Genomic DNA, 21,965 nt, shown 5'->3' on the forward strand with positions numbered 1-21,965 from the left:
TGTACTGAGCTACAACAACAACGATGTGAACTTCACAGATTTATTTAGTATGAAATGTATGAAGAGCTTTGTGGAGGATATTGAAAAAGCACATGTACACTCTATATTTTATTGTTCTATACTTACATAGAACAATAAAATACAGAAGTCATACATTATAAAAGTCACACACTACAGTAGTGCAAGCAGATATGTAATGGTTGTTGAATCATTCTGATGTATAATTTACATAATTTAAATTTATTCCAATTTAAAAAAAAAAATATTTGTAGAATCACACATTCCCATGAAGATCAATGTCAAAAATTAACTTTGAATCTATGATCTTGTACAAGCAATGTCCCACCAAACATCGCCTTGTTCGCAGCTCGAGGCTTCTTTGGAGCATGGCATTGCGTGTGAAAGCATCAGCCCGGCCCAAGCCACTCAGCACTCTGGCCCCATGTAATTTGGGCATAGGTTCCCTGACCACCAGTCTGCAAGCTCAAGATTAAAATAAAATCACAAAAGATAAACATTGCTTCCACAATTGATATGGCTTTGGCCTTCCGAGCACACTGGGACAACAGGGCTTCCTGTGGAGAGGGGGGTGGTTTCCTGTGTGGAGCAGGGTCGAGGGACGGCCAGCATACAGGAGAGAGAGAACAAGAAGGCAGCGAGGCACGAACCCTCTCTTTAGAGCCTCAGCGCGGGAGGGGGAATGTTTATTGATTTTAGTCACACACATATTGTAAAGAGAAACTTTGTCACAAGCATTTAGCACGCTATGGGAATGTTAGTGGAGCAAATGAGTGATTAGTTCAGTCGAAACGGTTCGATAATTAATAACAGAAGTAACGCAATCCATACTTAGCAGGAAACACGATGAAGTGTGAATGTTTTTTATTACTTAGTTGCAGAAAATTTCAGAGGCAATTAGCTTCCCTGACCTATGACATGTCCATTGTTAGAAATTATGACTTTGAAAGTGAACTGACTTCAACTGCTTAAGATTGGCCACCTGGCAGCGCATGCAGACTTCCTGTGAAGTGGATGTTGACTAATGACAATGCTTTGTTGAACGCATTCTCATTTTTACAACTGGGATAGAGTAACATTTTCATTCAGCACTGGGCCTACCCAAAAGTGACTTTGATTATATGACATTTCTGCAATTATTTGATGCACAACAATTCTAATGGTAAATCATATTTTGAGTTTGAGTACTTTGGCAAATGTACAAGAAATAAACAGTAATAACATGTTTAGACTTGACTGGTCTCATACATATGTAAGAAACACACATGGATAGACCTAAAAGCTGCTGGCTTTTAAAAAGAAAGCATATTGTGAATGATAGGTGACACATTTGGGTTCATTTTATGAAAGCTAAAGGGGAGTTGGGTAATATGTCTAACCGCTGTGTCACATTTCCTTTTCTAGCGGCTGCACCATATTTTGACATTGTCACGAGACTCTCATGAGTAGACAGATTGTAGTTTGAATGTTTGTTTTTGTATAGATGTGCTGAGCGGGTGTTATTGTTTTGTCTACTGCGTGTATAGCATATTACTATAATAATTCTGGACTATTTGTTAGAACATTCTGAAAAGATGAACATAATGCACGCCATTTTGATTTATGACTAATGTATAATTGAATGGGGATGCTGCATCAATGGTGTGAAGAGTCTTTTAACTAATAATATTGTAACAAGCATATCATGTAAAATTTCTTATCTCTTTTTTTTGTTTTTACAACGTAAAACTACTATTGCTTCTGAATGTCCCTTGCTTGTTGTCCAGCAGTGCCTTTACTGACATCACTTTCCTTTTTCTCCCACATGCTTTTGTTTTGCTTTTTGGATTTTATTTGTCAATGAGATGAATGTGTTTTTCACATTGAATACACATATTAGGGCTACCTGAAGACAAATCTCTTGCATACTCAAATATCTTGTCTAGAATGTTTGAAAAGTATAAGCTGCTTATTTTATTGGCACTTAAGGTAGCATGTTTTCCTCAGTAACATATTATATTTAATAATGCCACAAAATAATTGCATTGTCAAGCAATGTATCAGGTCTACATTTATTTGGGTCTTTTCATACACACATCTCACACAATATACCAACTAGCTTAAGCAAACTTAACATAATTACTTAAAAATACAAAAGAAAATCATGGCAAAATCACATTCTGGGATACAAATATAGCTTTAGTGTATATTTATCTTGTGTATGCATTGTATATATAAAACAAAATGACTTAATCCTTCCATAACCAATGAAAATACAAGTAGCAATCAAAAAGCTTTGCCTGGCCAGTAATAAACTCTTTTTCAGGGAAGATAGAGACCTCGATAAGAGAACTGCTCTCGCTCGCACAGACGTGTGAGAGGGTTTCAGCATCCACATGTAGCTAGATACAGTAGGTTTACACAAACCAATCCTTCAAATCTATAGCCTACATTACATGTAGTGCCTAGTTCTTACTATAGTCTGAATTTGGCTATTGCTCAACTGCTGTTAGGTATAACCTACATTCCAACACATATAAAATGCATGGTCCAAAAAGATTGATGCTATTCTTCTGCTCGCAATGTGGCTCGGAGGTGGCAGCGTTTATGTTTCATTGTCAGCCCATATTCTGGGGTCATGTCCAGTATCTGACCCGGAACCTTGTGGAAGTGAAATCTCTGAATGAGGATTGCCAAGAAAAGGTATACTTCATTTCTTGCTATGACCTCGCCAATGCAGCGCCTTTTCCCCAGACCAAAAGCCACCACTTTTTCCCCATCCACCTTGTTGATTTCTGTGCCTTCACTGTTCAGGAAACGCTCTGGGGTAAATGTAGAGGGCTCTTTCCAGAGGTTCCTGAAAACAGGTATGACAGAATAATAATATAATATTATTATCATATGAAATTAATCGTACAAGTATGTAAATCAAAATGATTGGACTTACGGATCATGGTTAATCTGCCACTGGTTGATAAACACACACGTGTCTTTGGGAATAAAGTATCCATTAAGAGATGTGTTCTTAGAGGTGCTGAAACAAAAGGAATAATGTCTTAATATCTTATTGGGTTAGTTAACAAACAGTGATACATCATTTGTTCTGCACAGTCTTGTCATCATGAGCTGTGTAACTTCCAGTACATTCGAGAGATAAACTTACCAGTGTGGGATAGTGAAGGGAAGGAATGACGAGTGCCGAAACACCTCCAGAATGAAAGCTTCGAGATAAGGTAAGTTGGGTTTATCTGACAAGCGTGGAAGTCTGTCCTGTGCCACTTTATCCTCTGAAATAGTTTCAAATATACATTCAATTACAATTACAATGTTTTGTCTACAAAATAGATGTGACGTTTACACTACACGGTGTCATCTAGTACATTTTGTACTACCACACATTACCCATAGTATTTCAATGAAGTAGTTTTAATTAAAGTAATTAATCATAAAATATGACCCTCTGATACTTACGCATTTCTCTATGAAGTTTGTCTTGTATTTCTGGATAAGCAACCATATACATCACAGACCAAGACAAACAAGTCGAGACTGTATCAAAACCTACAGTGTAGAACAGTGATTTAGCCATGTATACTGGATACATATATATATATATATATATATATATATATATATATATATATATATATATATATATATATATATATATATATATATATACACACAGTATATCTCAGTATATAACTTACCAGCTCCAAACAGGTCATTGACGATGCTTACAATCTTGTCATCAGACATCTGAATGTTTGAGTTCTCATCTAACTTCCGGTCCTCACAGTGATCGATGAGGGAGTCTGTGATGTCTCGAATGTTGTCCTGAAAGAATCAGTACCGGTTATTTCAGAACGGAAAAATTACAAAAGTTGTACATATCTTTGTACTTAAGCACACTAAATCGGTGTGTCTTATGAAATGTGCTGTATAACTTATTGTTATGTGTATAAAAGGAGATTACCTTATCATAGGTTGCATAGTGTTCGTTGACAATCTTTTTAATAAAATGTGTGAATCTGTCATTGATGGTCACAAATTTCTTCATTGTTGCACTTGGAATATACTGAAGGATCGGGATGAAGTCTGCAGGATTCCCACTGCCAACAACCTGGCCAAACTCATCACTGAGATTCACTAAGCTGAGCAGCTCCTGGTCGTTGTGATCATAGCGCCGACCGAAGCACATTCCACAGATGACGTTGGCTACTGACACCACAATGTGGCGAAAAGGATCAAAACTTCCATCCGTCTTCATGACAGATTGGAGCTGCTTGATTAGGTACCGTCCTTCTTTGCAGACATGCTCCTCCAACATGCAGGAGTACTCTGGAGTTGTGCCCTCTAGGGTGGAGAAGGAGCGCAGGGCACTGTAGGCCAACTTTCTGCGAGCTCGCCACACACCAGTTTGGTCCGTGCTGAAGGCCAGACTCTTGCCCTCACTGATGAAGCGAAAACTATACAGATCGGGTCTTCCAGCAAAAGTATCACCTTGTTTGATAAGTGCCTGTCGAACTGTCTCAATACCACTCAGCACAACCACAGGGCGCATCCCAATCTGGATCTGAAAGACATCTCCAAAGCGCTTGCTCATTTCAGTGAGGCTAAGGTCAGGTCTGCTGCCCAGTTCCAGCAGATTACCAATTATTGGTAGCGGTTTGGGACCAGGCAAACGCTGGAGCCCCTCAGGAATTTCATTTTGAAAATACTGTAGGATCAGAAAGACCACGCAGACAGTTGCTATGCCCACAAGACCCTGAGAGACAGACACAGCTCCAATGAGTGGCAGTATCATTAGTGACATGATGACAGCCGGCTGCTCTTCAACCTGAGAAATAAAGCGGAGAAGCATGAGAGTAAGGAAGACTAAGAAGTGAATGTTAAGAAAGAAATTGACAAGGTAGAAACATTCGAGCTGTGGAAGTTACTTTTTGTTCATTATTTATCACTTTACAATCACAAAAAAACATTGAACAAGAAAACTGCAACTGTTGGTATTATTGCACAGTGCATGAAAATATCCTCAATAACTCTGAAGGAACTTCCATAACTTGCAACTTTACATTATTTGCTGACTTTTAAAAAAATATATAATTCATGACTGCACATATCAATGCCATGCATGCTGAATAACCATTTACTCTTACCTTAGGATTAGGCAATAGGAATAGTGCGTTTTCTCTTCAAGTAGTTCGTTCAAAACAATATTGATTATGAGGGCAATAGGCAGACTTTACTCTCTTCATATCCCTGAAACAGACAATGGACTCAGGCTTTATAGTGCGCTTCACAGCTTCATTGGCTGCGGTTGATGACGTAACCCTGTACTCCGTCTCTCTCACTCCCTCTCTCTCATGAATGAAGTTCGGTGTGGACACCGGAGGGCGTGTGCGTGCCTCCGTGTACGTGCCTCCGTGTGTGTGATGTTGCGTGCAGGTCAGAGATTTGTGATTGCAGATTGAATACAAAGGAGCAAAGGTGTTCAGTTGCCATTGTTTCAGTAAACACTTATGGTGTTTACAATTATATGCGATTTTAAGATTTACCACCTAAAAACTTGATCAACTTTATCATTGTGCAACATTTAAAGATAGAGTGCAAGCAATCTGTGCGTGTAACTTTATTCACACTTGTGTTCATATGCAGCCTAATTTGTAGGCTTCATTGGCTCCATTGAATTAAGGGGTTTACTGTCGAAACTTAGGGAAAACGGTCGTTGAAACGTGGCTCAATTAATTATTTGAGTTATCAGCCTAATTGGACTGCGTGGGAAGCTGAAGGCAGTGGCGTGCTTGAGCTGATGCTCACAGACTCGGGAAATACTGACTAACCAATGTATCAGTGAAAGTTCACATTTGTGACAATTTCTGGTGAAAAATGCCATTGCGTGCTTGTACCTGTGAGCTCTGCGCTGCAGTTAAACATTGACCAGTTGCGTGAGAGCGAAGTGATCGGACTCACACCTCCCCTTGAAGAGGATGCTGGGGAGAAGGCGGAGGCTCGAGGAGGGGGGAATGGGCAGGGCTGGGGGGCAGATGAGTTCAGTATCGGCTGCCACTTGTTATGAGCCACTTATGAGCCATTAGCGCGCGCGGTTGACTCCATAGTTATTTATGGCTTGCATTTTCCATTGTTTAGCCTATAACCACGGGTGAAATACAGCGCCAAAAGCCCCATTAAGTAGGCCGATTATTTTACATTGCTGTTGCCTACTCATTTGTTAATTAGGCTACTTTAGCCTGTATAAATTAACGGTGTTACAGCTTGATGAACAATGGCAGAAACTGCTACTCATTCACCTTATATAAGCTGGAGGCTAAATTGGGCAGTATTTGGCTTTTTTTAGACCACTTCATCAGAGCAAAACGTGTAATCTAAAGCGGATCATATGGATAATGTTTGGCCCTCTTGGCTTTGTCCTGCATTTGTCGGTGAATGTGCGTCCTATACCACCTCTCGGTGCCGCTCTCGGTGCGCTCCCCGGGGTTGTGCCGTGCGCTGCTCTGCTACAGGTTGCGTGAGAAGCGGAGCTCCCTTTCAGAGGGGAGGGCCCTGGTCTTCTGGACAATCCTAAATCTGCTTGGTCAAGTCACGCGAAGGCAACTGCTTCTGGAAAAGACATAAGGGTCTTAAACTTTTAGAACAAAAGCGCAAGACGCGCGACTGTTTTTCTAGCTTGGGCACGAAGGAGCACACTTTTGCGCTCTATAGTTAAATGCGCGGATCTTGGGGCTTTGGAGTCATGCAATCTGCCACTCAGGTTCTATTCAGTCATGCAACACGGCGGCTCCAGGACACACGCATGTGAGAGCACACCAAACCACACGTTTTCACTCAAGTTGATTATTATTAGCCTAAAATTGCCTATTTTAAGTAGCAGTAATAATATATTTTAGAGAAGAAAAAAAAAGATTTTATTCCAATCTGATTTTGTTTTTTTTATCTTCTAGACATTAGCTCATATGACTGAGCCATGTCACAGTCAAAGATGATTAATTTTGCCTGGGATATTGCAGATTTTAGATTTTCCTATTTTGCTTTGTCTTTATGGCCTCTCGCATTCAGTTTTGATGATCCCTTTTGTCCATGTCCTTTTTCTGGATGTCCTATTGCTTCATTCACATATGTTGCATTTCATTTATTTTCTCGGAGATTTTGTCTTTAGAGTGAACTAGAAGTGGCCTGAGTTTTATGTGTGGCTTTTCTACTATGTTTATGTTGTGTTTTTTCCTCGCTTTAAACAACAACAACAACAATAATAATATTATTGTAAAAACAACATATTTTGATCATACTTTTAATGAGACAATAATATGAAAAATGTAATAATGTATTGTACGATGAATTTTTGCAACAAACCTAGAAATTTTATACCCGCTTGCTGGGTTTCAGATGACATCACAACATTATATAGGCCAGTGATATTTAATACAGATGAGGTGCAGCTAAAATTAATAATACTGTTAAAATGTTTGATATAATAAGTTAGTGAGTCTAGAAATCTTCTGAAAAGACTTTTCCCCTCAGATATTTCATGGCAATTTACAACGTGATCAATAGGGGATTCTGGTTCTTGCCTCATGACGTCACCACATTTTAGAATCTGAAAACAACTATTTTAATTATATTATATGCAACTTACATAGTGATATCGCTGTTAGACCCATTTTAAGTTCACAGATAACAATTTATTTGCACATTTAGAGGTTACGGGTGGGTTTGTCGACCGCATCACCAACTGGTCGAATCAGTCAGGCAAATCTGACAAATCTGAGTTGATATTTTTTTTTTTTTTTTTTTTTTTTATAAAACATGCTAAATTACTTTTTTCCAATCTGTTATGGCTTAACGACCTCACTAAAGACATAGAGTCACTCCAGTATTGTTTGAATAAAAATATACTGTAATAGACATTGAGCTGATATTTTCCAGAAATTTTGACATTGTTTGTCTTATATATCAAAAACTATAAAAAGTTATTTAAGTGTGTGGTAGTTAGGCATTCACCTCAGTGAATCTTTACAAATAGTATGAATAATATTACTACTAATTTGATTAAGCTTTTTTATATAATAATATAATATTAAACTCCTTTAAGTTCAGTCTAATGCAAGTTTAGAGTTTTAAATGTTTTTTAGCAGAGCCCAAGCCAAGGATCCCAAAAAATGACATTGACTTTACAATTTACAGTTTACAACAGTCCAAAATATTTTGAAATAAATTGCTCACGTATATAGAGTTCCCGTTGATTTAACTTCAAAAGTATATCAACTATGACGAATATAAAATATGTGTTTTAGAAAGGACCTGTTTAGTCCGGACTCTCAATATATGAGTACACAGTGGCTTGCAGAAGTATTCATACCTTTGGAACTTTTCCAGATTTGTCACATCATGACCACAAAACTATTTTTTGTGTGTGAAAGAGCAACACAGAAAGACAGACAATTCAAACTCTTTCCCCCGAGTGCAACCAGTTGCTGTCAGAAGTTGCCTGATGATTGCTGAAAGAGTGAATGTTGACCTAATGATTAAACAGTCCACTATGTGTAATCTAATCTCAGTATAAATGCAGCTCTTCTGTGAAGACCACAAAAGTTTGTTACGAGAATGTTGGGGAGCAAACAACATCATGAAGTCCATAAATACATCAGACAAGTCAGGAAGAAAGTTGTGGAGATGTTTAGACCAGGGTTAGGTTTCCCCAGATTTCCCAAGCTTTGAACATATCACAGAGCACTGTTTAATCCATCATCCGGAAATGAAAAGAGAGATCCACAGCTCAGGTCCACAGGACAATTATCATGCACTACACAAATCTGTCTCTTATGGAAGAGTGGCAAGAAGAAGCCATTGTCTAGTTTGCAAGAAGCCACGTGGGGGACACAGCAAACATTTGTAAGATGTTCTGGTCTGATCAGACGCCTCAACTCATAAAAGCAAAATGCTGTGTGTGGTGGAAAACTAACAGGAGTCTGAACACACCATCCCCACTGTCAAACATGGAGGTGCAGAATCATGCTGTGAGGCTGCTTTTCTTCAGTAGGGACAGGGAAACTGCTCAGTGTGGATGGGAAGACGACTGGAGCCAAATACGGGGCAATCTTGAAAGAAAACCTGTTGGCGTCGTAAAAGTTGAGACTGAGGCGGAGGTACACCTTTAGCAGTACAACAACCCTAAAAATAAAGTTAGAGCTTCAAAAGAATGGTTTAAAACCAAACATATTCATGTGTTGGAATGGCCCAGTCGAAGTCCAGATCAAAATCCAACAGAGAATTTGTAGTAAATTCTGAAAACTGCGGTTCACAAATGCTCTCCATCAAATCTGACTGAGCTTGAGTTGTTTTGCAAAGAAGAATAGGCAAACATGTCGGTCTGTAGGTGAGCAAAGCTGGTAGAGACAAACCAGTCTCAGTTTTACTTTTTCTTTTTTTAAATCTGGAAATCATGTATAATTATCCTTTAGCGCCACAATTGTCTGTCATTTTGTGTTGCTCCTTCCCAAAATATTTGAATGAAATGTATTTAAATGTGTGATTATGGCGTGACAAAATGTGGAAAAAGGTATGAATACTTCTGCAATCCACTGTGTACTTATATATTGAGTGTCAGGACTAAACAGGTCCTTTCTATAACACATATTTTATATGTGTCTTAGTTGATATACTTTTGAAGTTAAATCAAAGGGAACTCTATATACATGAGAAATGTATTTGAAAATATTTTGAACTATGAATACTTTTTGCAAGCTGCTGTATATTTAGATGTTTGGATGTGTTGATTATAGAATCCTTTAAACATTTTCTGTGCTTTTAAATGTAAACTCTTTTTGATTTGTTCTTAAATGTTTCTCATTTGTGTTCTTATTTGTCTAAATGTTTCTATTATTTGTTCGCTGTTAGGTCTTTCCCTTTGCCCCAGGTCACCCTTGTAAAAGAAAATGGGTTCTTACCTGGGTAAATAAAGGTTAATACAATAAAAATGTACCAAGGATGTACTTGTGGGTACTTGGTCACCTCGGAGAGCTTCAAATTTCCCTCAATGCCCTGCAACTTAAATTTTTCCATGAACCTAAAACAGTGAATTGCATTTTGTTTAAAAAAACATAAAAACTAAATTGTTCACTGATTTAGAAAACCCTAATGCAGGTAACAGATGAATGCATTTTCTATTTGGGACACTGCAGTCGCTCACTCATGAGCTTGTTCCCTTCCACCTGACGTTAGGACACTTGGCTTCTCTGCTTTGAAGGAGTCCACTCCAAAGAAGTGCTGCAAAGTGGTCTTTGGACGAAAGGTTCTGGGAATTGAGAAACACCCAATGACTTGTCCATTAACTTAAAACATATGTTTTTGATCATTGGCTGTGGAGCAACAAATTAATTTACCTTAATTAAGAATAAATAAAGTTTTCTGATTCTTTTTAAAATTGGAAACAATATATTTCAGTGAAACTAGGTAAAATAACACATTAAGCCTGAGTTTTATTTTAAAATGATCTTAAACGCACTTTCAATTAGCAGCAATGGTCCCTGATCAGTTGTACATTTATTTTGGGGGTCCCGGCCTGAAAAGTTTTAGAAACCCTGTGTTAACATATGTTTACATGATTAGGAAGTATAGGGCAAGGTCATGTAGAGCAGATGTAAGAAGTAAAATTGGCTGTAAGTGTGCGTCAGTACGTCTTCATCACGCCACCTGAATGAGCGCACGCACTGCTGAGGGTTTGGCCTATAGATGTCGTGTGGTGGTGCATTTGCGGTGCATGTGAAGAGGCTTGGGTGGGTGGTTGGGTTGGTCGAGGGGCATTTGGATCACCTTCCCTTCCTGACCAGGCGTGAACACCAGATTAGTAACTGAGCTTATAGTTTTCCCTCCCAGGTCCACATAAGTCTCCTTGTCCTTTTGCAGTATTATGTGCTTGGCGACAATAACCATATTTGCATGCAGAAATATCTTGGCCATCCATCTTTATGTCACCTCTCCTCCTTTAGTGGGACACAAAGGTGCACAAAGGCAAGGACCACCTCATAAACCTGTGCTTGGCAGAAGATTGTGACCCCTGGAAACAAATTTTCACAGTTTTATAACTCAATTAAGAGTGCCAGCCTACATATCAATTTTGGTGTAAGCCAGGTTAAACTAAATGATAAGAAGGGCCCAAATATTTGCAAAGCTAAAAACTGCTTTGCTTCCTTGTCTCTCTGCACATTGCCAGCCTATTTTTTTATTATACTATATTTAAAAAAAACAGTAGTAAAATTAATTTGACTGGTTATTTTAAGGGACCATAAAGATAATTAAATGAAAAAAATAATAATTAGCCAGCTGTATTGACCTGTTTCTACAGGCTAATGCAACTGAGGAGAGGCACAATGGACCACCTATGGTCTCTCACTTGAGTGAATGAGTAAAGTGGGGTCATGACCCTAATTAAATGTCTGGCCACAAATGCATGCTGGCGCCATGGTGAAATGCTTTTTCGCTCATCTCATGCAAGATGCAGTGATCATATTAGGCTAACTGTCATATGAAATGGCCATATGTAATGATGACACTATACAAGTGCTTGTCTTGTCCCCCTTGCCTGCCATTATATCAATAGCAATTCAGCCACAGCAGACCGCCGTGCAATTAGTGAACACTGGATGTAGGCTAAATGAATAGCTATGCATAGCATGTAGCCTAGTAGCTGCGTGTTAGTTGGATCCATGCTCCACTTGCCACTGTGCTTACTCACTGTGAGGAAACTGACCCCAGTTGCTACTTTTTTGCTTTAGTAAAACATTTTAAAATACATTTTGGAAGACATTAATACTACACATATTTGGATGGAAAAAGCTAAGTTCATAATTTAGTTTATGGTAGGCAAATTATATATCCTCACCATGCATGGAGGGTTCCAGCACCCTGAGACTGTACACTAGCCGTAAAGAAGGAGGCTGGGGACTAGTGAGCGTAAGAGCCACTATCCAGGACGAAACGCTCAAGATCAATAAGTACATCAAGGACAAGGCTCCTACAGATGACGTGCTCAGTGTCTCAGACACTGGGGAACAGAGGATGATGAGGTGCTGGAGGGACCATCATGGGAGGATAAGCCCCTACACGGGATGTACCATCGGAACATAACTGAAGTGGCTGATATCATGAAATCCTACCAATGGTTAGAAAGAGCCGGTCTGAAGGACAGCACAGAGGCCCTGATCATGGCAGCACAGGAACAGGCCCTGAACACCAGATCAATAGAGGCCCAGATCTACCACACCAGATTAGACCCAAGGTGTAGGCTGTGCAAAGGGGGCCCGGAGACAATCCCACACATTACTGCAGGGTGCAAGATGCTGGCAGGGACAGCATACATGGAGCGCCATAACCAGGTGGCATAGTGCACAGAAACATCTGTGCAGAGTAGGTGCAGAGAGGTGGAGAACGGCCGAGCCAAGGTCCTCTGGGACTTCTGGATACAGACAGACCAAATAGTAATAGCGAACCAACCGGACATAGTGGTGGTGGACAAGGTGCAGAGGAAATATATATATATATTATATATATATATATATATATATATATATATATATATATATATATATATATATATATATATATATATATATATATATATATATATATATATATATATATATATATATATATATATATATATATTATATACTATATATATATACTATGGCTTATAGGCCAATTGAAAAATTCATTTTAAGTGTTTCTAGTTTAACTGAATAAACATGGCCCATACCAAGTCATGCATTATACAATGTCACCTCTGTCCTTTACACAAGAAGAATATGCACAACAGGCACACACACACACACACACACACACACACGCACGCACGCACGCACGCACGCACACACACACACACGCACGCACGCACGCACGCACACACACACACACACACACACACACACACACACATACACACACACACACACACACACACACACACACACACACACACACACATACACACACACACACACACACACACACACATGGGCCAGCGCAGTTCTATTCTTTTTGCAGTACAAACCAACCGCGGTGTGCCAGCCAATCATACACCGACAGAGCTTACCAGATTTGCTGCAAAGTGAGATCTTACTCTGCTACGATATAAGGTCATCTTTTATTTATTTATTTTTGTACTCTTTTTTTTTTTTTGTCTAACTTTTGTTTTGTTGTTGCAAACGTCTTCAAACGTGCAATAATTGTGCAAATCATTACCCTGCATTGTCAAATTTTCTAAAAAGCTTTTCCGTTTTAGAGGTCCATTGCTTTATTCCACGGAGAGGAGCAGCTGTGACATAGACAATCTACGGGTTAATCATTGTGCGTTGCGTGCAGACTGTGTTTGCTCGGACAGAGCCGAGGGTCGGAAGGTTATGTACAGCAAGAGCTCAGGAAGGTATAGAGCACCATCAAAACACATGTAGGAAGATTTTGTAGTTGATGTGATTATCCTTATTCTTGTCGATTAAAGGCATATTTTAATGTAACAATGTAATTAACAATATATGGAATGAAAATTCATTATGTGGGCTAAACGCAGCCTACCAGTCAAAACAGTAACCTGCAGGTAGAATTAAAATTATGGCAGAAAATAATGTGGGCAAAATGTTTTTTTTATGTGATTTCTTGCTTAATTGAGCCCATCGTTATAATGTATAGTGCAAAATTGAAGTAAAGTAAAGTAAAGTAAAGTAAATATATATATATATATATATATATATATATATATATATATATATATATATATATATATATATATATATATACTTTACCACTCAAATTGTTCTACACATAACTATAGTAGAAAAAGCTTCAGTTGTAGTCATCTGGACTCAGTTTGAAAAATTAGACGTTTCCACTCGTTTGAAGACGGTGAGGTGAAGGTTTTAAGCAGGGAGAAAAGATGGTTTGAAAGAGGAGTCAAGGAAGCTATTTTTGTTAAAAAAGAAAGACCTTCTTTAAACAGAAATGGAGGGCTAAGGTTTAATCTTCCTGTTATTTATAATGGTATACTGAACCCCTGGAAAGGTAGAGGACCAGGACAAGGACATTTAGATGCTAATCAGGTACTCAGGGTGGTTGAGCCAGGGTCTCACAAAGACAAAGATGATTCTAATAGCCCATTAAGATTCTGAATAGGCTAGCTCGGTAGATACAAGGGGGGAGTTTCTGTTGAAACAAACAACTCTTTCTACTTCAGGAAGGCTCCGCCCAATGGGTGGGTCTTACCACAGAACAGTATTAATATCGGAGTTCTCGATCTAAATTCTGTTATTGACAATGACTCTTGGATGAGAGTCGAAACGTCTATTTTTTCAAACTGAGTCCAGATGACTACAACTGAAGCTTTTTCTACTATGGAACACGCCTGGACGAATGAGGGATTACACCGACATACACATAACTATAATTATGGGGGGGAAAAGTTTTTCTTTTAAAGGATTTTTTGGTCCGCAGGCCTTTATTAGTTTGAAATGGGGATGAGACTGATGAAGAACATTGCAGCAAACTGTCGAGATTTGAACTTGCAACGATGATGGTTGCTCACATGTGCTATCCATGTGCTATCCATGTGCTATCCACTTTCTATCAGTTACCTTTACCAAAACCTATCAATGGCACCTCAATTATTTAACATGGCCTACTTTTCAAAATGTTCCTCTTTATAAAGGATATTTCCAATCCATGTGGCTAAGATAAATTCCTTTGCATGAGGCAGCTGTTGCAGGTACACGTGTAGCATTGAGGCTATGCCAAGCTTTATCTCCTTAATCAGTTCTCTTTGCTACTAGTTAATCATTTGTGCATGCCAGCACACAGACACATTGGATTATGCATAGGGAGAAGAAATGTAAAGATGATGACACGTTGCCTGATAGTGCTGACTATCTGCTCATGGACACTGGTGTACATCACACAATACTTTATACCTTAGGGAGTCGACTAACATTTAGAGAAAAGAGTGTGAACAGGAGTGGGCCATGCAGCAAAGGTTGATCAGAAAAAGTCGTAATCCAACAGCGTGTTAGACTGCAAATCCAAAAGAAGGAGATTAGAGTTGGTGACATGATATTGTAGAGAGAGAGAGACAGTGAGCTTCTGCACCTGCCACACTTACGCAGACGTTTCTGTGGATGCATGTAAAGGGCTCTTGCATTTGTGAGAATAACAGAGCCAAACCCAGTTGTCTGCTGCCAACAGGTGTAACCTGGCTTAAATAAATTTCAGTCCCTGCAGGGCAGCATGACTCTGCACCCACCTACAATATAGTCAGTGGTGCATAAACAGCACAGCAACTATTTGGATCTCTGTTTATAGAATCAACTTTTCTTGTGTGCCAGGCTCTGGAGACAGTTACAATTACCAATTAAGCTTTGATGATTGATATATAAATGAGCTGGGATGATTTGATATAGTTTGGAATGGAGAAAAACCCTGTTCACCCTGTATGGCCTTTAGTGCTGCACTCTGCAATTATCTCTGCCCTAAGTCATTTGATATATCAGCTGAGAAAATATTCAGATTTGATCTCAAGCCAGTTCCCTGCCTTCAAATGTAATTTATGACTAATCATAATTGTAGCAGTTGTACAATGAACCTACCCATCATACACAGGTGCGTGCAGCTACATTTTATGGCTTTACTGAATGTCTTTGATCTTTATATGCCTACTATTTGTCTGAGGGTCTGTAAATCAGATCAGGCGACGCCGGGCTGCTATGTGTTTGCAGAGAGAATGGAGCAGATGCTCATTGGGACGATTGGGCTCTGTACTCAGTTCAAAGTGTTTTTAATTTTGGTGAAGTACAATTACTTCACACAATTACAAGTGCACATTTAAAATTCTACTCAAAAAATTTCAATTACCCCAAAGATCCAGTATTTCTAATGACATACTTTCCATTAATGCAAGTATGCCTGGGGACATATCCACTTGAGTTTGAAACATGTAATTTACCGTAATTGAATGTAATGCAAACAATTACCAGAAGAGCCACAACACAGTTTTATTTTGTATATTTCAGCCCTTGGCGATGTTACAGAATGAACTAGTTGACACTCCCAGAAAGAGCTGAATGAAAGGGTTTTGTGAATGACATTACCTGCGTGACGATTCTTCCTCTCTGTCATTCACAAGCTTCATGCAGCATGACAAGACGAGCAGCTGAACTCAGCCGTCACATGTATATAAAGTCTGTGTACTTTTGTTTGTTCATTTATAAAGGCCTTTATATAAGTGTCTTTATAAACAAACAAACAAAAGCATATTTAAAAGAATATATTCAATCAAATGGAAGTGTGTGTACTATTCTGACACAAACTTAGATACAAAACTAGTTATGAACAAGGTAAATCTTAATACTATAAATTATTTATCAAGAATTGACAGAGAATCAAATGACTGAAATGGTAGTTCGGTTACTGTTGCTAAGATTCATTTTATCTTCTGTTTCTTGTTTTTTCTTCAAATATTTTCTAGAAATTTTGCTGCATGGGAGTTATAAACTGTTTGTAATATCCACTTAAAGTTATTTCATTTGTCTGCTTTAGTTTGTTTTAGTTGCAAGTGTAACTTTTCAATAGAGTTCTGATAGTGACTTATTCAGGTTGTGTTTGTAAGATGTTTATGATCACAGGGGAATTGAAAGGTTTTTGCTGAATAATGTATGCGGTCGAGATTAGCACTTTCAGCTCAATGCCAGGCCTAATGACAGCTTTAGTTTTATTAACATCCGCTCCTGACATCCATAATCCGTGTTGTTTTCATAACCTCAATAAACAGGACATTCTTGCTTCTGATCTGTTCAGAATGAACAAAACATATGTGAGTACCTGGAACTCTCTTGTATTCATCACGACAAAAACATGTAACCCATGTTTTTTTCTATCTATCTTAGATATAATATATTATTGATGAATAATGTTTTGAGATTGTCAAACTCTTCATTCTGTACTCTTTTCTTCCAAAGAGCATCTCCAAAGAGGATATTGTTCTAATGCAGCCAAAGCAATTCTTTCTATTATTATTTTGTATTATTTGACAAATATAATGTGTCAATTTTCTAGCAGGACTATGACTCCAACCCACAGGGAAATTGTGCGCTTACCTGATGATTAAACAGTTTGTAACATCAAAAAGTCAAGGTAAACTTATTTGTAGAGCACAATTCTCACACAAAGTAATAATAATATTAATAAATACAACTTATATAGTGCTTTTCTGAACACTCAAAGACGCTGCACATTGCATTGTTCATTCACGCCACACTTGGTGCTATAAGCTACTATTGTAGCCACAGCTACCCTGGGGTGCAAAAGCCTTCAACCACCACCAACCATTCACTCACACACTTGACTCTTACTGGGCAATGTGGGTGACATGTTTAAGAACACAATGACATTTCCTCTAGCCACCCCACTGTGTCACCTGGTGTTCCAGCCGACTCCCATTCAAGCACTAACCCGGCCCTGACCTGCTTTGGCATTGGCAAGCAGGTATGGCCACAATTCAAAGTGCTTTACAAAACAAGAAACGATGCATTAAAATCATAATACAAATTTAAATGTACTTTAAAAGAGAAAAGTGATGAAATAGTCCTTTCAGTCATATATCCAGCTAAACAGAACTTAGCCTAGATTTGAACATTGTCATCGTCTTACATCTTCAGGAAGAAATAGAAGTTAGCGGTCAATCACTCACGCAAACACCCTATTCATACAAGGTGGGCAAAGTGTCTTGCCTAATGACAGTTTCCACCAGAGTCATTGCTGCCCCTGTGGCGCCTGGTAGTAACAGCGGATCTCCCATCTAACTCTAACCAGGCCCGCTCTTAGCTTTAGAGGTCTGACAAGAGCAAGTACGGCCACAAAAACATCATCAAACTGAAATGCTGATCCCCATTTTTAGTCCTGACTCTGGGCAACAGCAGGAAGCCGGCTGCCCCGACAGGCCGACATATTATGCCAGAGATGTACGTGTGTTTGTGTACCCGCTGACTTTTGTGTAAACTTCTAGCTCATCCAATTTCTGTTCTTTTGCATCCTTTTTCTGGAGAAAGTTGCTCCCCCTTGTGTTTGCTTTGACATTCCACAAATCTTAAAATGTTGACTTTATTTTTGGTAAAAAATATTAAAACACATTTATAAATAAGATAAGATATAAGATAAGATATGCCTTTATTTGTCCACACATGGGGAAATGTCTGTGTTGCAACACAAGTAGATACAGAAGAAAGGAACAGATAACACTCTTAATAGAAAAAATAACTCCATTATAAACAAAACTCCGATGTACAGAACCTCTCATATTCTTAATAGGGAATAGAGAGAAGAAAAAAATAATAATAATTGAAAAATAAAAAGGAATAAAATAGAAATAGAAATAAAAATAAAAAGATAAAAAATAAGCTAACGCAGGACAAAATAATACTAATCATAGTGGTAAAGTAAACACTCTTATTTACAGCAGTTCTATGCGCATGAATATGACATTATTGCATCTGAGTATTGCACATGAGTGTGACATTATTGCGTAAAGTATGACAGTAATCATACATAAATGTTACAGTATTGCACATGGTTAAAGTCAGTATTGCACATGGTTAAAGTCAGTATTGCACATGGGTATGACAGTTGACAGCACATGTTCAGGGCTAACAGTGTTTGTTGTAGATAAATATTGAGATACATACAACCCTAATCATACAATGTATCGGACTTTCCAGAAAGGATAGGTGAGATATGTGTGCATCCAGATGTGTGTATAGTATGTATCAATTATGTGTGTAAAAAGACATCTTCTGGTGATCTTTGTGCTAGGTTTTGTCAGGACTACCGTAGCTGGAGGATTTCTTTAACCATTGTGCATGTTTTTTGTTGATGAAAACCCAAACAGAACTGAGAGGAAATGGAAACTCTGGACAGAAAGACCTGGTCTGACCCGGGAGTCAAACCTGCAACCTTCTTGCTGTGAGGCAAGAATGCTAGCCACTCTGACACCGTGCAGCATAACATTATCCTCTTGAGTAATAATAGATGTGTGTCTAACTTCAGCCGTTCTTATCTTTAGCAATAGTACATCAAGATATGTAATAGTAATGTGTATTGCTAAATGCATATTCTTTATTTTATCAAATTATTTTTCATTGTGGTCATTAAGTATCACTTGTTGATTAGACTGTTGATTAAACTTTAAACATTTCACACACATTTCTATATAAATTAACTTCTGGGAATTCATTGTGGGCAGTCACTAATACAGTAATAACAGATATATAATAATAATAATTTTACCTGCCCTTTTCTCCCTTCAAACAGAGGGTTGTGATCTGGAAACCAGGAAGCTGCTGATTTGCGTGCCATTGGTTGATTTAGTGGGTTGTTTGGAATGCTGTCACAGTTATCTTGCGGTGGTTAGGCATTACATTCTTTTTTTCTTATTTACTGAACTGTAGACACTAGAGAATAACTGACACCACAACTTTAGATGGTAATGAGTGAAGTTACAACACACTCTTACTTTGAACAGTAGATGCTGTCAAAAAGTAATTAAATGTTTGCACGTTGTGGTTATGATGAGGAAAGGCCTACTGTGAGAAAATCATTGGCAAATGTTAATTATTTTTGTTGTGTCATAGTTTAATTATTTGCTCAGTCATCATCATCACAGCAGGAATGGAGATATGGTGGAATACTGCATATTACAAAGTTACATAATACAGAGCTCAAAATATGCTCAGTTTAGCAACCCCTTTACTCGGTTATTTTATAGCTACAACAGCTATGCCTAAATTCTAAGACATTAGCACAAGATGGTGCTAGACAATTGAATAAGATATTAGCCATCATTATATAATTGTTCAAAGGTTGACTGCAGGTAAAACCACCTTTTCATTGGAGTTAGTAATGGCATTAGCATGAGTCACACAAACTCATTGTCCTATTCAGCTCAGCTCTGCCACAGTTTACTGGGATTTTCACTCATAATAATGCTAAAGTTCTGCTGCTAATCCACATGCCTATTTGTGTTACAGACAATATGTGTGCCTGTAAGCGTGAAAAAGGAGTTGTAAAAGCACTGCTGTCAGGGGCCGGGTCAGAAGGTCACTACAGGTCTGGAAGATAAAGCTTTTGTCCTCACGCAAGGCAACTCTGCGACCAGAGGCAAGAGTCCTGAGGCAGTCAAGAGATGAGGACCTGCTTGTCCGGTTTTTCACACCTAAGTCTCTGCTGTGTGCATGCGAGCTGCTCATGAAATGACAGAGGAAGCCAATGTGTACTAAGACTGAGTGCCTTAGGCCAAGGGAGTTTACACAGTGTGTTGATATTAATCTGTACTCTTACATTTCCATCCCAGTCTCACTCTCTGCGCCAATCAAATGAGACTGTTCTCAGACAAAAGCCAAAAACTAATCCGTGAAGTAGAATTGCATACATGCATGTAAACATAGTTTGTGATTGTCAGCAATAATAGAGGAAGGCTGCAGCTAACTGTAATTTACATAATCATTTTATCATATGTATATATGTAGTATATTGATAAGGTTTACAGACAGGTGTAGAGAGAGACATAATCAGACTGAGGATCATTACAGTGAGAGGGCCCCACAGGACACTGGATAACACACAAGCGCAACAGCCTGATCAAGGCATTGGCGACATATTTTGAAAGCACTTTTAGATTTATTACTCATCAGACAAAACTCCAATTCTCAGGCCTCTGAGCAGCTCCATTATGAGCCCAATGACAGAAGTCACACTACAATCGGAAAAGGGTGTGCCACAGACGAAGACTAGAAGAGGAACAGGCTTCAGGGAGTGAACCAGAAGGCTCCTAGAAGGCCGCCTCAGGCATGTAGTTTGAATTTAAGAATGAGTTAGCGTGTCAAGATAGCGTGTCTGCAGCAGACCACGCCTGCACCTGTCAGGTGCTCTGTGGCATGCTTGTGTTTCGTGCAGCCTCACATATATCTGTGCTGGAGCGGATCTATGTGTTGCACGCAGCTACATACCCCAACAATGAGGGACACCTGCAATTTACCTATGGATACATGGAAACAGCTAAATATTTATCATGTAGTGCAGCAGTGGGCCAGTCACATCCTGGAGGGGCAGTTTTACTGTGAAATATACTTTTACAGATCACACATTACAGTTACAGTAGAATTATAGTAGACATACTGTACGTTGCTAAATTCTTCCTTTTTAGTCTTCCTTATTTGTATCACAGAAATGTTCTACTCGAGTAAATTTGTACATAGGTCAAATTTAATACATAAATGTTAAATATAGTGGCAGTAAATGGTCAGATTTATATATCAAATGGTCACATTTATATAGCGTTTTCAGGTACTTGACGCTTTACGTGCAGTCAAGAGACAAATGCATTGAGAACCGCTTGTATGGTTGGATTGGCGCTGACAGTCTGGTTTGAAGTGGCAGCACTCTCGTGCAGGAGGATATTTATGGAGAGCAGCGTTGTGCCAGCACAGATTCCACTCATACTCGGAAACATCTGGCCAAATGTATCTCTTCTAGCTTTATTTTCATCTATAGATGACAGAGTACTGACTGACACTAGGTGAATGAATGGAAAACATTATCATATCAAATCAAATGCATGAAAAGAAAATTGTTTTCATTGTAAAATATTGACATTTGTTCATGTAATTTATACAAACAACAACAACAACGGGCTTTGGGTGCCCATACCATGTATTATGGTGACAGGCCCGGGGCTGGTAGTCATGCTGGTGCATTGGGTAAATATTTGTACAATTGGCTCAAAAAACCCGATTGAAAACAAAATACTGCAGTTATGTGAGGAGATTCTGTTTGCAACATAAAATGTTTTTTTGGTTTATAAGTGAATTTCTGGACTGGTATACTGGTGCCCACAGTATTGTTTTAACTTGTAACTGATTATT

The 21,965-nt window shown here is 38.6% G+C and overlaps 1 protein-coding gene across 1 annotated transcript; it reads right to left on the minus strand.

Moving 5' to 3' along the window:
• Nucleotides 1-2,053: 2,053 nt before the first annotated feature.
• cyp1a (cytochrome P450, family 1, subfamily A) lies at nucleotides 2,054-4,872 on the minus strand. Its single transcript, XM_072464728.1, has 6 exons — nucleotides 3,974-4,872; nucleotides 3,708-3,834; nucleotides 3,469-3,558; nucleotides 3,161-3,284; nucleotides 2,945-3,031; nucleotides 2,054-2,854 (listed from the first exon to the last, which is right to left on the minus strand). The coding sequence occupies exons 1-6, from the start codon at nucleotides 4,859-4,861 to the stop codon at nucleotides 2,563-2,565; spliced, it is 1,608 nt and encodes a 535-aa protein (XP_072320829.1). The 5' UTR covers nucleotides 4,862-4,872; the 3' UTR covers nucleotides 2,054-2,562.
• Nucleotides 4,873-21,965: the final 17,093 nt, after the last annotated feature.

Source organism: Eucyclogobius newberryi, unplaced genomic scaffold (genome assembly GCF_026437365.1).
Source record: "Eucyclogobius newberryi isolate DKJ021-1_F unplaced genomic scaffold, fEucNew1.0.hap1 SCAF_5, whole genome shotgun sequence".
NCBI lineage: Eukaryota > Metazoa > Chordata > Actinopteri > Gobiiformes > Gobiidae > Eucyclogobius > Eucyclogobius newberryi.

Coding starts and splice junctions, on each gene's coding strand:
- cyp1a (XM_072464728.1), bottom strand. CDS start 4,861: ATGCTTCTCCGCTTTATTTCTCAGGTTGAAGAGCAGCCGGCTGTCATC. Junction 3,032..3,160: donor CCCTTCACTATCCCACACTG/GTAAGTTTATCT, acceptor CTTTTGTTTCAG/CACCTCTAAGAACACATCTC. Junction 2,855..2,944: donor TGGCAGATTAACCATGATCC/GTAAGTCCAATC, acceptor ACCTGTTTTCAG/GAACCTCTGGAAAGAGCCCT.